Source organism: Scyliorhinus torazame, chromosome X (genome assembly GCF_047496885.1).
Source record: "Scyliorhinus torazame isolate Kashiwa2021f chromosome X, sScyTor2.1, whole genome shotgun sequence".
Classification (NCBI taxonomy): domain Eukaryota; kingdom Metazoa; phylum Chordata; class Chondrichthyes; order Carcharhiniformes; family Scyliorhinidae; genus Scyliorhinus; species Scyliorhinus torazame.
In genome coordinates this window covers 18,954,135-18,967,373 of record NC_092738.1, presented here as the reverse complement: position 1 = coordinate 18,967,373, position 13,239 = coordinate 18,954,135, and the positions used below count along the sequence as shown (strand labels likewise).

General features: G+C 47.6%; 1 protein-coding gene across 2 annotated transcripts in view; it reads left to right on the top strand.

Moving 5' to 3' along the window:
- The window catches only part of smarcd1 (SWI/SNF related BAF chromatin remodeling complex subunit D1), a 76,995-nt gene that overhangs the window by 19,690 nt on the left and 44,066 nt on the right, over nt 1-13,239 (top strand). Inside the window, exons 1-4 of one of the 2 annotated variants that reach the window (XM_072493783.1) lie at nt 3,758-4,127; nt 5,076-5,269; nt 6,791-6,833; nt 7,653-7,775. In XM_072493783.1, the coding sequence (XP_072349884.1) occupies nt 4,077-4,127; nt 5,076-5,269; nt 6,791-6,833; nt 7,653-7,775 (411 nt within the window). In that variant the 5' untranslated portion in view covers nt 3,758-4,076. Of the gene's footprint in view, nt 1-3,757; nt 4,128-5,075; nt 5,270-6,790; nt 6,834-7,652; nt 7,776-13,239 lie in introns of those variants that run through there. The other variant, XM_072493782.1, reaches the window with a different exon arrangement.

Sequence of the window (13,239 nt, the reverse complement as noted above, 5' to 3'; positions counted from 1 at the left end):
TGAAGAGCGATCGGATAGACTGGGGTTGTTTTCCTTGGAGCAGAGGAGACTGGCGGGGGGAGGGGCGGCATGATTGAGATGTATAAAATTGAGGGAATAGACAGGAAGACACTTTTCCCCTTGGAGGCGGCCAGGAGGCATCGATTTAAGGTAAGGGACAGGAGGTTTCGAAGGGATGTGGGGGGAAACATTTTCATCCAGAGGGTGGTGGGAGTTTGGAATTCACTGCCTGAAAGGGTGGTGGAGGCAGAGACCCTCACGGGGATCACGGTAGCACAAATGGCTAAATAGCACTGTGGCTTCACAGCGCCAGAGTCCCAGGTTCGATTCCCCGCTGGGTGACTGTGCGGAGTCTGCACGTTCTCCCCGTGTCTGCGTGAGTTTCCACCAGGTGCTCTGGTTTCCTCCCACAGTCGTGCAGGGTGGTGGATTGGCCATGATAAATTGCCCTTTGTGACGAAAAAGGTTAGATGGGGCTACGGGGATAGGGTGGAAGGGGCTTAAATGGGTTGGTGCAGTCTCGATGGGCTGAATGGCCTCCTTCTGCACTGTATGATCTATGTTCACAACATTTAACAAGTATTTAGATGTGCTCTTGCGATCCCAAGGCAGACAAGGCTATGGGTCAAGTACTTGAAAATGGGATTAGAATAGTTCGGTGGTTGTCTTTGATCGGCACAGATGCAATGGGCTGAAGGGTCTTTTCTGTGCTGTAGATCTCAATGACTACGGGAGATAGCACAGGGCATTCTAGCAGAGCAGCCTTCTCGTGTTGCTTAGCCATATTGTTCAGGTGGGGAAGTCCACTTGGTTTATGTGAGCCATATATACACAGCTCCTCCGAATTCCGGACAATGGGTTAATGGAACTCTGATAAATCATAGAATTTACAGTGCAGAAGGGGGCCATTCGGCCCATCGAGTCTGCACCAGCCCTCAGAAAGAGCACCCGACTTAAGCCCACCCCCCCACCATAACCCAGTAACCCCACCTAACCTTTTGGACATTAAGGGACAATTTATCATGACCAATCCACCTAACCACATGTTTGGACTGTGGGAGGAAACCGGAGCACCCGGAGGAAACCCACGCAGACACGGGGAGAACGTGCAGACTCCACACAGACTCAGACACTGGACACTCAACAAGGTTGATGAAATATCAGGCATATTAACCGTCAAATTCCAAGATTCTTCGGAAGCTGAATTCTGTCCGAGGACTGGATAGTAAATGTGCCCGTTTCATGTCGGGTTGCAAGGAAACTGCTGGTAAGGGAAAGCATGAGTGACAATTTTGGAAAAGTATGGGCTCACGTAAGACGGTCTAAATGGATTTGTAGAAGGCTCGTCATTTCTAGATGAGCGAGTGCAGAGATTGTGGTTTATTTGGACTTATTAAGTGTTTGGTAACATGCTTAAGAACTGGCAGAGTGGCACCATGGGCGGCCAGAGGGGGCAGGTAAATTTGTGTTTCTCAAATTGCCAACCTGTGTCCCTGGAATCCATGTTGGATATGAACAAACTGAGGAAGAATGCAGGCTAAAATGGCGGGCAAATTCAGTGTGAACAAATACTTTGTAGCAGAACATTATGAATGAAGCCAGTTTAAAAAGAGTCACCTCTCTGATTTTGGCGTGTTATGCATTAAAGTCTGTTGTCTCTCCTTCCTTTTCTTGCAACTTAAAACATTTCATTTATTGGGGCAGGACTTTCCCCCTGATGTCAGGGAAACGCCCAAGCTCTCTGTCCCTTCTAGATGTTAACCTCTTCAATGGCTACTCGTTTCCCTACCTTGCTTATGGGCCCATGGAGTATCATTCATTCATGAGTGCTCTGCCCAAGCCTTTTTCTTGACCGTTTTTGTTAATGGTGGTTTGCTATTGCCTTCCACTCTCGAGGGCAGGGCAAGGAGGCAGCTCCCAAGTCTTATTTCAACCGGAATGGGAATCAAACCCGTGCAATTGCCATTATTCTTAACACCCCAACCAACTGAGCTAGCCAACCCTGCTCTTTCCCCTCCCCCACAACGTAGTGTGTTGCTGCTATTTATTTGACTGTGGTGGGCATCGCGCCGGATCCCAACTTCATCCTCCCTGAATTTTGACTGTTCCCGATGGGATCACTGCAATGCTGGTGATCAAGGCAGTGTTTCTGGCCATCAAACCGTATCTAGCACCTGGGAATGGTCCACATACCCCTGTGATTTGCGTGGCACCTGGGGTGACTGGTGCAGTCTGCCGCCACCCAGGACAAAATGGCAGATTGTCCTTTCGTTGAGGGTCTTTATCAATCTTGGTGCCGTTGGAAACACTAGAGAAGGCCACCGGTACAGATGCATTGAGGGAGTACTGTCGGTCAAGGGGTGAGAAAGCTAATCGTTTGTGAAATCTTTGTGGGCCTGGGCTTCGACCCAGCTGTGTCATTTGCTGCTGTTTGTAGCTACTCCTACTGGGAGACTTGCTGTCCTGGTGTGGCACTGAGTCCAGTTTTATGTTTCAGGTTAGAATGAGGAGGGGGAATGAAAAATATGAATCGAGCCAATGCTTTTGAGTTGCCTTTGCTTTCCTCCAGTGTAGGTTATAGCTCGTTCAATCTGAGGTCTGGTCTTATCGCTGGGCCCCCTGCTCAAATTCATATCAAATCCAAGCAATCTGCCACTTGAATGCCCTACCTCAGAGAACCAATCCGTCTTTTTTTTCTCTTTCTGCTTTGTCTCCGAAAAGAGATCATGATTGGGAGTAAATGTTCTGTAGATTGTACTGTTAAATCCTGAATGAAACTGAACTCATTTGCAATGCTCACGCAAATAATGTCGAAAGCAGGCTGTGTATCCTCTTGGTTTGTGACTGGCTTGACTTGATGCCAATTTCAATGGAGCGGAAGGAACTCATTCAATACTTTTTTTTCTGATGTTCCTGTGTTGCTGCATATTTTCCACTCCACGGGATAAGTGTTGATGTCTTCGCCTCCTTTTAGCCCCTCCATAAAACGCCCCCCTTGCGAAAAAGCTTGTGAGTCACCTCTCCAAATCGCTGCATTCGAGACAAAGAACTTGCATCGATGCCGCCACTTTTGTGAGCTCGGGGATGTCTGAATGAGCTTTACAGCCAATCGAGTACTGGTTCCGTGATGTTGGCTGAGGGAGGAATGTTGACCAGGACACTCTTTGAAGAGGGTCTATTACGCTGAACTTAAGAGGCAGATGGGGCTTTGGTTTAATGTCTCACCCCAGGGAGGGCGCCTTCGACAGTGCAGCACTCCCTCAGTACCTCACTGAAGTGTCAGCCAGTCTCTGGCGCAGGACTTGAACCCACAACCTGCATCCAAGACAAGAGTACTGAGCTGTGGCTCACACCCTTCTTTACGTGCGAGCAAAGCGGCAAAGGAGCAAAAGGCTGCCACATCTGGCATGCCCATTGATTTGAGTCTGCTTCTGTCTCTGTGAAGCACCTTGATGCTTTCTATAGTAAAGGCACTATATGAATGGAAGTTGCTGTTACGAGTATTGTTAATCGGCCATTTCCCGAGCACATACCGTTTTGCTGTTCTGCCTGCCGATAAGACTGTTTTGAAATATTTTATTCTTCATTTGAAAATCTCTCCGACAATGCGATTGAATTGCACCTATTCAGCTGCTATTGTGCCAGTGTTCAAGGCTTTTCCTGAACGCCCTTCGCCCCGACAACTGTTTTGCTGAGTGCAGGCAGGCCCTTTCTTCTCTTTTGAGTCTTGATGTTAATTAGCTGAGACCTGCGAGAGCAGTAGTATGGGAGCTGAAAGGCATTCACAAGTGACGTGACAACTGCTGTTACAAGGTCTTTCATTGATTCATTTCTTTGTGGTGTTTAGAATCCACATCGTAGGGCCTTGGACCGAACAATATAAACGGCGTCTTCTGCATGTCAGTTGCTTCTGTAGTTTGTTGATTTTCTGGATTTCTTGTAAAGTTGAGACGACTGCATCTTCCCCACAATAAAATGTCGGATGCCCAAGAGCGACAGCATCCGCTTGCTAAGCGAGGGTGCAGAAAAATAGAGCGTAGCACACGGACAAAGGGTGTTTGAAAGGGACGCGTGGTATGCAGTCAGCAACCAGGAGTAAACTCTTTGAATTTCTTGCCCACGGTTTGGTAAGGGTTTGTTCTCAAATTAACCAGGCTCTTATTTCTGACTGTGATGGCGATGATTTTATTATTTTTTTGTCAATTGTAATGCAATATTTTGACTCGGTGGTTTCCCCATCAACTGACGCCTGTCCGGAAGAGGGAAAGGGGTTGCGTTTTTTTTTCCTTCACTGATGCATTGACTGCAGAATCAGTTGCAGCCTTCTGTGCAGCATGCGAAACAATCGGATTGATATGTACCTCATTATAACATGCCAGTGCCGGCGTAGTGGCTTAATTGTCTGCCGATTGCATTCTCTGCCCCCTCACCCCATGCAATTCATTTTTAGTGGCTATTTTATAAAGTTTCCCCCACCTTGCCCTCTTCCCCCTCCCCCTCTCCCTAACCACCACCACAGATGTTGGGTCACATTGTAGCAATCTCCCGCTGTGAGACTGGAGGTGAACTGCTGACCTGTCCGTTTCCTGTCCTTGCTGTGGAGGACAATTCAGATGAAACTTGTCTGTACATTTGCACATACTTCAAAATGTAAATGACCGAAACTGTTCTTTCTCTCTCCCCCTCCCCCTCCCCCCCCCCCCCCCCCCCCCCCCATTGTTCTGCACCTCCGCACAGGAATTTGACAACATCCTAATCTGTAACCAATATGTATCCGCTTCCCCACCACGCCTTTTCCAAAATAGGTATTTATTCTGTCAACTGGAGGCTCTTAAATGTTTTGCACTCCCACTCAAAGCAGCACTTGGCCTCCGTTCATCCCTCCCCACCCATTTCCCCAAGAAGCGTTTGATCATTCAATGTGTGCGGCATGGGAGGCGACCTCATGAGCAATTCTGGATTTAATACCGAAGCAAAAAACAATGTTGGTGTTGTGAACTGGGAGTTTATTGGTTAATTCCCGACGACGTCAAATCCTTTCCAATGTCTTATTTTGTTTTCTTCCGTTGAACTAGCGCCCAGGGATGCCTCCGGGCAGCCGTATGCCACCTCAAGGTGCTTCCATGGGTCCGCCGGGTCCTTCGTATGGTGGAAGTCCGGCAGTGCGACCAGGCATGCCTCAATCGATGATGGACCAGTCTCGCAAACGGCCAGCTCCTCAACAGATTCAACAAGTACAGCAACAAGCAGCTCAGAACCGCAATCACAAGTAGGTCCACTAGCTCTTAAATTCAGTTTCTCGATATTCCAGTGCTAACTAACACCACCAAAAATGATGTGCTTTGAAACAGTCAGCGTTTCAAGGGACAAGGGTTACGAGTATTTCCCTCAATCCCTGGAATGAAATTCTATGAATGTTCACCCCGGTAAAGCACTGACACATGCAGGATGTGGCCTTTGGGCACAGGCAGCCTTCGAATGTCTCACCTGAGTAGTGTTGGCTTGCTATTCTCCTGTGAGAGGCAAGACAACTGAACTGGGTATAGGGCAAATCCTGCCTCCATTCAACATCCATTCCTGTGCACTAGGAGAGAGATCAGAAGCAGAGAGACCGATTGATTTTCTCTTCCCCACCCCCACCCTTTCTAACACACAGCATACCTCATAATTGCTCAACTATTTTATCCTGTTAGCTAGTCGTAACGAGGGCAGACGCTATTCTTCTGCAGAGTAGCACAATGACCTCTTTCAAATAATAAAATCAATAGCCTTCGTACTTTTGCAATCCTGCGCACCTAATCTCAGCCATTCAGATCTTTCAGTTATTTCATCATACTCTACCATCTGTTACTACGGAGAAACCGGCATAGAAATTCCCTTCTGGCATAATGTATAAATACTTCTCTCATTGAGCAAACTCTGTACGCTCTCCAGCGTTTTTATAGCAGGTGTCATAGTGTCGACACAGTTTTCCCACTTTGCACAATTGCCCACGGTGAGCGTGGACAGTGTAAGCGACTGTAGATCAGAAGATCAACCACTACTGTTTGCTAAGGTAGTTGATTTCAGCCAGGTTTGAGCACTCCATGTCACTGCTATACTCCTGGGATGATTTCTCCCCTTTCTCCCATCCTAATCACCATCCAGTGACTCTTTTGAAGTGCACAAGTATGTCTATGTTAAACTAATGGAAGGATTCAACTTTTCTATCATATCTACTGCCCTCCTCTCATCAAATAACCTGCTTACAGTCATTATCTTAGTTTACACGTGAAATATAGCCACTCTGACCAGGCACCGGCTAGCTACCTGCGTCATTGAGCTTTACTCTAGTAGTGGCAGGTCAAGAGCTTGGAGACTTTCGACACAACTGCAAATATTTAAGAGAAGGGAGAATGCGGCAAGAATTGGTGCCTTTCGGGAGATGGGGAGGCAATTGAGAGGGAAAAAAGTTTGAAAACATTAAAAATCTGTTGAGAATCCAAGTTCCTAATCCACAAATGCTTTCTCTCGGCAATAATTGGATGATTACGTGATCTCACTTTGACCTGATATTTGATCCGTTTTGTGATTAATTTGCAGAGGTTGCTGAGAGCTCGGGTCAGGTTTCTGTACTTGTTATTTTGGCAAGTGTTTTAATGTCTGTTTGTGCCAGGTAACCCGTTATGGTGCCTGGAACATCTTAACGGTCATTGCATTCTGCCTGAATATTAAACAGACTTTATTTTGGAGTGGCTAATTTTGGAAGATCAGTTGCTAGGGTAACATGTTTATTCTTTCATTTGAATAGTGCAAAGAAGAAGAAAATGGCAGATAAAATTCTACCTCAGAGAGTAAGTATATCTTTTTTTATCGTAAAAGGTTTTCCAGTGCTATGATCTTTGTCCAATCCAAAAGTTTTGAACTTTTTAAAAAAAGTGATATGTAGAAACCATTCCATAAACTAAAGGCATGCTGGTTGAACTGATTGCAAACCTGTTGTCAATCAACGTGTATAAAGTGGCTCCTCCGGCTGTTGGGGGGCAAAACATTTTTTTTGGTTCAGGATTGACCTGTCCAGTGGATTAGAGGTGAACCTTCAGTACTGTAATTTGGGTTCAAATCCTCATCCGGAACATTCTGGTTCAGCTTGCAACAGTTGCTGGAATCCGTGACACTGGTACAGAGTTTTTGAATGCTGCTAAAGACCATGGCTTTGGCCTTCCCTATTGTTAAACTGGAGGAAATTCTGATTCCTCAAAAGCTGGATGTTGGACAAGTGGTTTGGAAACGCAGAAGCAATGGAAGTGTTGGGAGAGCTAGAGCTGGGTGTCATCCAATGGTGTCTTCAAGGAGTGGTATCTTGAGGTAAAAGCAGAGGCGTCTCAGTCCTGATCCCTGAGGGCAATCCAGTGGTAAGCAGGACAGGAAGGGGAAAACCATTGCTGGAGGTTCTCTGGCCCTGACTTGGCAGCTAAGAGTTGGAGCAGGCACAGGCAGACCCATACAGCTAGACAACTGAGGATGGTGTGGGTGACCTTGTCAAAGGGTGCAGACAGGTAGAAGAGGAGGGACAGTGCGGTATAATCACCGAGGATGTCATTTGTGGCTTTGAAAAGGGCAGCTTTGATGCTCTTCAGTGATGATCATTGTGTACACCCTCCTTTTCCTAGATTCGGGAGCTTGTGCCAGAGTCTCAAGCCTACATGGATTTGCTGGCGTTTGAGAGGAAGCTTGACCAGACTATAATGAGAAAACGCCTGGACATCCAGGAAGCATTGAAAAGGCCAATAAAGGTAAAACACAATTTTTTGGTGATTATCCGCACTTGGCCTCCTGAAACCTGATTTTTCAGAAATCAGACGAACTCTGAAACAAATGTCAATAGCTGGCGTTAAACCGTCTCTGAGAATGAAACACTAGCTTGACCATAATCAAAGTATTACATACAGTTCTGCTCACTGCATTACATGATCGCATAGAGATGGTATGGAGGAGATTTACGAGGATGTTGCCTGGACTGGAGAATTACAGTTGCGAGGAAAGATTAGCAAGGGTAGAGTTATCTTTGAAACAGATGAGGCTCGCGGGAGATTTAATTGAGGTGTGTCTAATTATGAATTATGGGCTTAGAGAGTGTATATTGAGGACCAAGAACAGAGACGTGAATAACCAAGGGGCATAGGTTTAAAGTAATTTGTGGAAGGATGAGAGGGGATTTGAGTAATGTTCCCACTCCGAGGGTGATGGGGATCTGGAGATCACTGCTTGAAAGGCTGTTAGAGGAAGAACCCCCATCGCATTGAGAAAAAAGCCACGTAGGAATGCATTTGAGGTGCTGTAACCTACAGGATTACTGATTCAGCTGGAAGGTAGGGTTAGTATGTAAAACAATAGACTAAATGGCCTCCTCGTGCTGTTAACCTTGATGTTTAAAGGCACTTATTACGTGAAGTATGCAAACTTTGAATAGAATAAGGCAACGTGCATCGCAGCATGACTTGCAGAACATCTTCATGGCTGTTCTCTGGCCTTCAATGCTGGCCGGTACACGCAGAGAATTCAATGCTTCACTGAGTAACCACCACCTTCCCACCTGCTTTGTAAGAACCCTCAATGTTGTCAACACACTTGAAATAGTCACTATCCCTCTGATGACTCGTGCATGAACGCACTGGGTAGTGTGGTGCAGTCCAACAAGGCTCTATTTTGGAAATCTGAAGCATTGTTGCCCCCCCCAAAAGGCTGTTGAAGATAGCTGAATAATTAGACGGGGGTATTACAAAGAACAAAGAAATGTACAGCACAGGAACAGGCCTTTCGGCCCTCCAAGCCCATGCCGACCATACTGCCCGACTAAACTACAATCTTCGACACTTCCTGGGTCCGTATCCCTCTATTCCCATCCTATTCATGTATTTGTCAAGATGCCCCATAAATGTCACTATCGTCCCTGCTTCCACCACCTCTTGTAGCGAGTTCCAGGCACCCACTACCCTCTGTGTAAAAAAACTTGCCTCGTACATCTACTCTAAACCTTGCCCCTCTCACCTTAAACCTATGCCCCCTCATAATTGACCCCTCTACCCTGGGGAAAAGCCTCTGACTATCCACTCTGTCTATGCCCCTCATAATTTTGTAGACCTCTATCAGGTCGCCCCTCAACCTCCGTCGTTCCAGTGAGAACAAACCGAGTTTATTCAACCGCTCCTCATAGCTAATGTCCTCCATACCAGGCAACATTCTGGTAAATCTCTTCTGCACCCTCTCTAAAGCCTCCACATCCTTCTGGTAGTGTGGCGACCAGAATTGAACACTATACTCCAAGTGTGGCCTAACTAAGGTGCTATACAACTGCAACATGACTTGCCAATTCTTATACTCAATGCCCCGGCCAATAAAGGCAAGCATGCCATATGCCTTCTTGACTACCTTCTCCACCTGTGTTGCCCCTTTCAGTGACCTGTGGACCTGTACACCTAGATCTCTCTGACTTTCAATACTCTTGAGGGTTCTACCATTCACTGTATATTCCCTACCTGCATTAGACCTTCCAAAATGCATTACCTAACATTTATCCGGATTAAACTCCATCTGCCATCTCTCCGCCCAAGTCTCCAAACAATCTAAATCCTGCTGTATCCTCTGACAGTCCTCATCGCTATCCGCAATTCCACCAACCTTTGTGTCGTCTGCAAACTTACTAATCAGACCAGTTACATTTTCCTCCAAATCATTTATATATACTACAAAGAGCAAAGGTCCCAGCACTGATCCCTGCGGAACACCACTCGTCACAGCCCTCCAATCAGAAAAGCATCCTTCCATTGCTGCTCTCTGCCTTCTATGACCTAGCCAGTTCTGTCTCCACCTTGCCAGCTCACCCCTGATCCTGTGTGACTTCGCCTTTTGTGCTAGTCTACCATGAGGGACCTTGTCAAAGGCCTTACTGAAGTCCATATAGACAACATCCACTGCCCTACCTGCATCAATCATCTTTGTGACCTCCTCGAAAAACTCTATCACGTTAGTGAGACACGACCTCTCCTTCTCTACATATTGTTTTAAGAAGCCCTCCTGGATGCTCCTTACAAACTCTGCCCCATCTAAGCCCCTGGCCTAAGTGAGTCCCAGTCAATATTGGGGAAGTTGAAGTCTCCCATCACCACAACCCTGTTGTTTTTACTCTTTTCCAAAATCTGTCTACCTATCTGCTCCTCTATCTCCTGCTGGCTGTTGGGAGGCCTGTAGTAAACCCCTAACATTGTGACTGCACCCTTCTTATTCCTGATCTCTACCCATATAGCCTCACTGCCCTCTGAGGTGTCCTCCCGCTGTACAGCTGTGATATCCTCCCTAATCAGTAGCGCAACTCCGCCACCCCTTTTACATCCCCCTCTATCCCGCCTGAAACATCTAAATCCTGGAACGTTTAGCTGCCAATCCTGCCCTTCCCTCAACCAGGTCTCTGTAATGGCAACAACATCATAGTTCCAAGTACTAATCCAAGCTCTAAGTTCATCTGCCTTACCCGTAATACTTCTTGCATTAAAACATATGCACTTCAGCCCACCAGACCCGCTGTGTTCAGCAACTTCTCCCTGGCTGCTCTGCCTCAGAGCCACACTATCCCTATTCCCTAGTTCTCCCTCAATGCTCTCACCTTCTGACCTATTGCTCCCGTGCCCACCCCCCTACCATACTAGTTTAAACCCTCACGTGTGACACTAGCAAACCTCATGGCCAGGATATTTATGCCTCTCCCGTTTAGATGCAACCCGTCCTCCTTATATCGGTCACACCTGCCCCGGAAGAGCTCCCAGTGGTCCAGATAACGGAAACCCTCCCTCCTACACCAGCTGTTTAGCCACGTGTTTTGCTGCTCTATCTTCCTATTTCTAGCCTCACTGGCACGTGGCACAGGGAGTAATCCTGAGATTACAACCCTAGAGGTCCTGTCTTTTAACTTTCTGCCTAGCTCCCTGAACTCCTGCTGCAGGACCTCATGCCCCTTCCTGCCTATGTCATTAGTACCAATATGTACAATGCCCTCTGCCTGTTTGCCCTCCCCCCTTCAGGATGCCCTCTACCCGTTCGGAGACATCCTGGACCCTGGCACCAGGGAGGCAACATACCATCCTATTAAAGGTTCTGGAAGCAAGTCATGTGGTTGGGAGTTGAGGGGGCCTGAATGGCCTCCTCCAGTTTCTATGTTCCTTGCCAAGTTAACTAACCTTTAGTGTTAAAATTGATTTCTGCGTGGTTGGGGACGGATGGACAATTAAACAAAGACTGGAATGTGGACGAAGGATATGATTGTGATCTTATACAGTTTCGCAGCACTCGCTATCTTGAATTGCACATCAAGAGTAAACACTTGAGGTGCAGTACCATTGCCAGTACCAATGGAACTGTTCCCCTCCTTGGGGAGAGGAATTCAAAGCTGAACCAACATAATCCGAGAAAAAGAGAGTGATTCAAATCCGTTCTTTTTAAAGTAGTCCAAATACTGCAAGAAGATGCATTCTATACCAGGAAAGCCTAAGCTACCTCATTCGCTAGGTTTAGAGCCTCTTTAATACAACGCACCACGGGGATCTGTGCTGGGTCCCCTATTATCATAGAATTTACAGTGCAGAAGGAGGCCATTCGGCCCATCGAGTCTGCACCGACCCTTGGAAAGAGCACCCTACCCAAGGTCAACACCTCCACCCAATCCCCATAACCCAACACTAAGGGCAATTTTGGACACTAAGGGCAATTTATCATGGCCAATCCACCTAACCTGCACATCTTTGGACTGTGGGAGGAAACCGGAGCACCCGGAGGAAACCCACGGAGACACGGGGAGGATGTGCAGACTCCGCACAGACAGTGACCCAAGCCGGGAATCGATCCTGGTACCCTGGAGCTGTGAAGCAATTGTGCTAACCACTATGCTACCGTGCTGCCCCATTGTTGTCATTTATATAAACAACATAGATGACTATGTGGGGGTAGGATCAGTAAGTTTGCAGATGGCACAAAGATTGGCCGGGCGGTTAACAGTGAGGTTGAGCGTCTTGGGTTACAGGAAGACATAGACGGGCTGGTCAAATGGGCAGATAAGTGACAGATGGAATTTAACCCTGAAAAGTGTGGGGTGATAGACTTTGGAAGGAGAAACTTGACAAGGAAGTATTCAATGAATGGCATCACACTGGGAAGTTCTGAGGAACAAAGGGACCTTGGTATGTTTGGCCATAGATCTCTGAAGGCAGAAGGGCAGGTTAATAGGGTGGTGAACGACTTCCGGTTGCAGCGATGACCAGCTAAGCCGCACGTTTCGGCGGCTCCAGCTCAAACGGACCTTTGGGCTCTTTTAAGAGCCCCAACGGGAAATTCTTTTGTGACGAAACCCGGTGTGGGGTGAGGCAACAGGGAGTACCCCCCCAGCGAAAAAGAAAAATATCGGCGGTGGCGGCCAGATCTCGGAGAATCCTCGAGGACAGCGGCAGAAGAAAGAAAGGAGCAAGATGGCGTCGGAGGCAGCCCAGGCGACATGGGGACCAGACCAGGACGAATTTTTAAGACGGTGTGTGGAGCTGCTTAAGAAGGAGGTGCTGGCTCCGATGCTGCAGGCAATCGAGGGGCTTAAAGAGACACAAAAGGCCCAGGAGATAGAGCTTCGTGTGGTGGAGCAGAAGGTAACGGACAACGAGGACGAGATCCTGGGCCTAGCGGTCAAAATGCAGACCCACGAGGTGCTCCATAAGAAGTGCACCGAAAGGATTGAAGTCCTGGAAAACAGATCAAGGAGAAAGAACCTCCGGATCCTGGGTCTCCCCGAGGGAGTGGACGGAGCTGACGGCGGGGCTTACGCAAGCACGATGCTACGCTCGCTAATGGGAGCTGAGGCCCCCTCGGGCCCCTTGGAAGTGGAAGGGGCCCACCGGGTCCCTGCGAGGAGACCAAAGGCTGGAGAACCACCGAGGGTGATGATCGTGCGATTTCACCGCTTCAATGATAGAGAGGTGGTTCTGAGATGGGCCAAGAAGGTGCGAAGTAGTAGATGGGAGAATGCGGTGATACGAGTGTATCAGGATTGGAGTGCGGAGGTGGCGAGAAGGAGGGCGAGTTTCAATAGAGCCAAGGAGGTGCTACACAAGAAGAAAGTGAAGTTCGGGATGTTGCAGCCGGCGCGATTGTAGGTCACGCACCAGAACGGACATTACTATTTTGAAACGTCGGAAGAAGCATGGACCTTCATTCAAAAAGAGA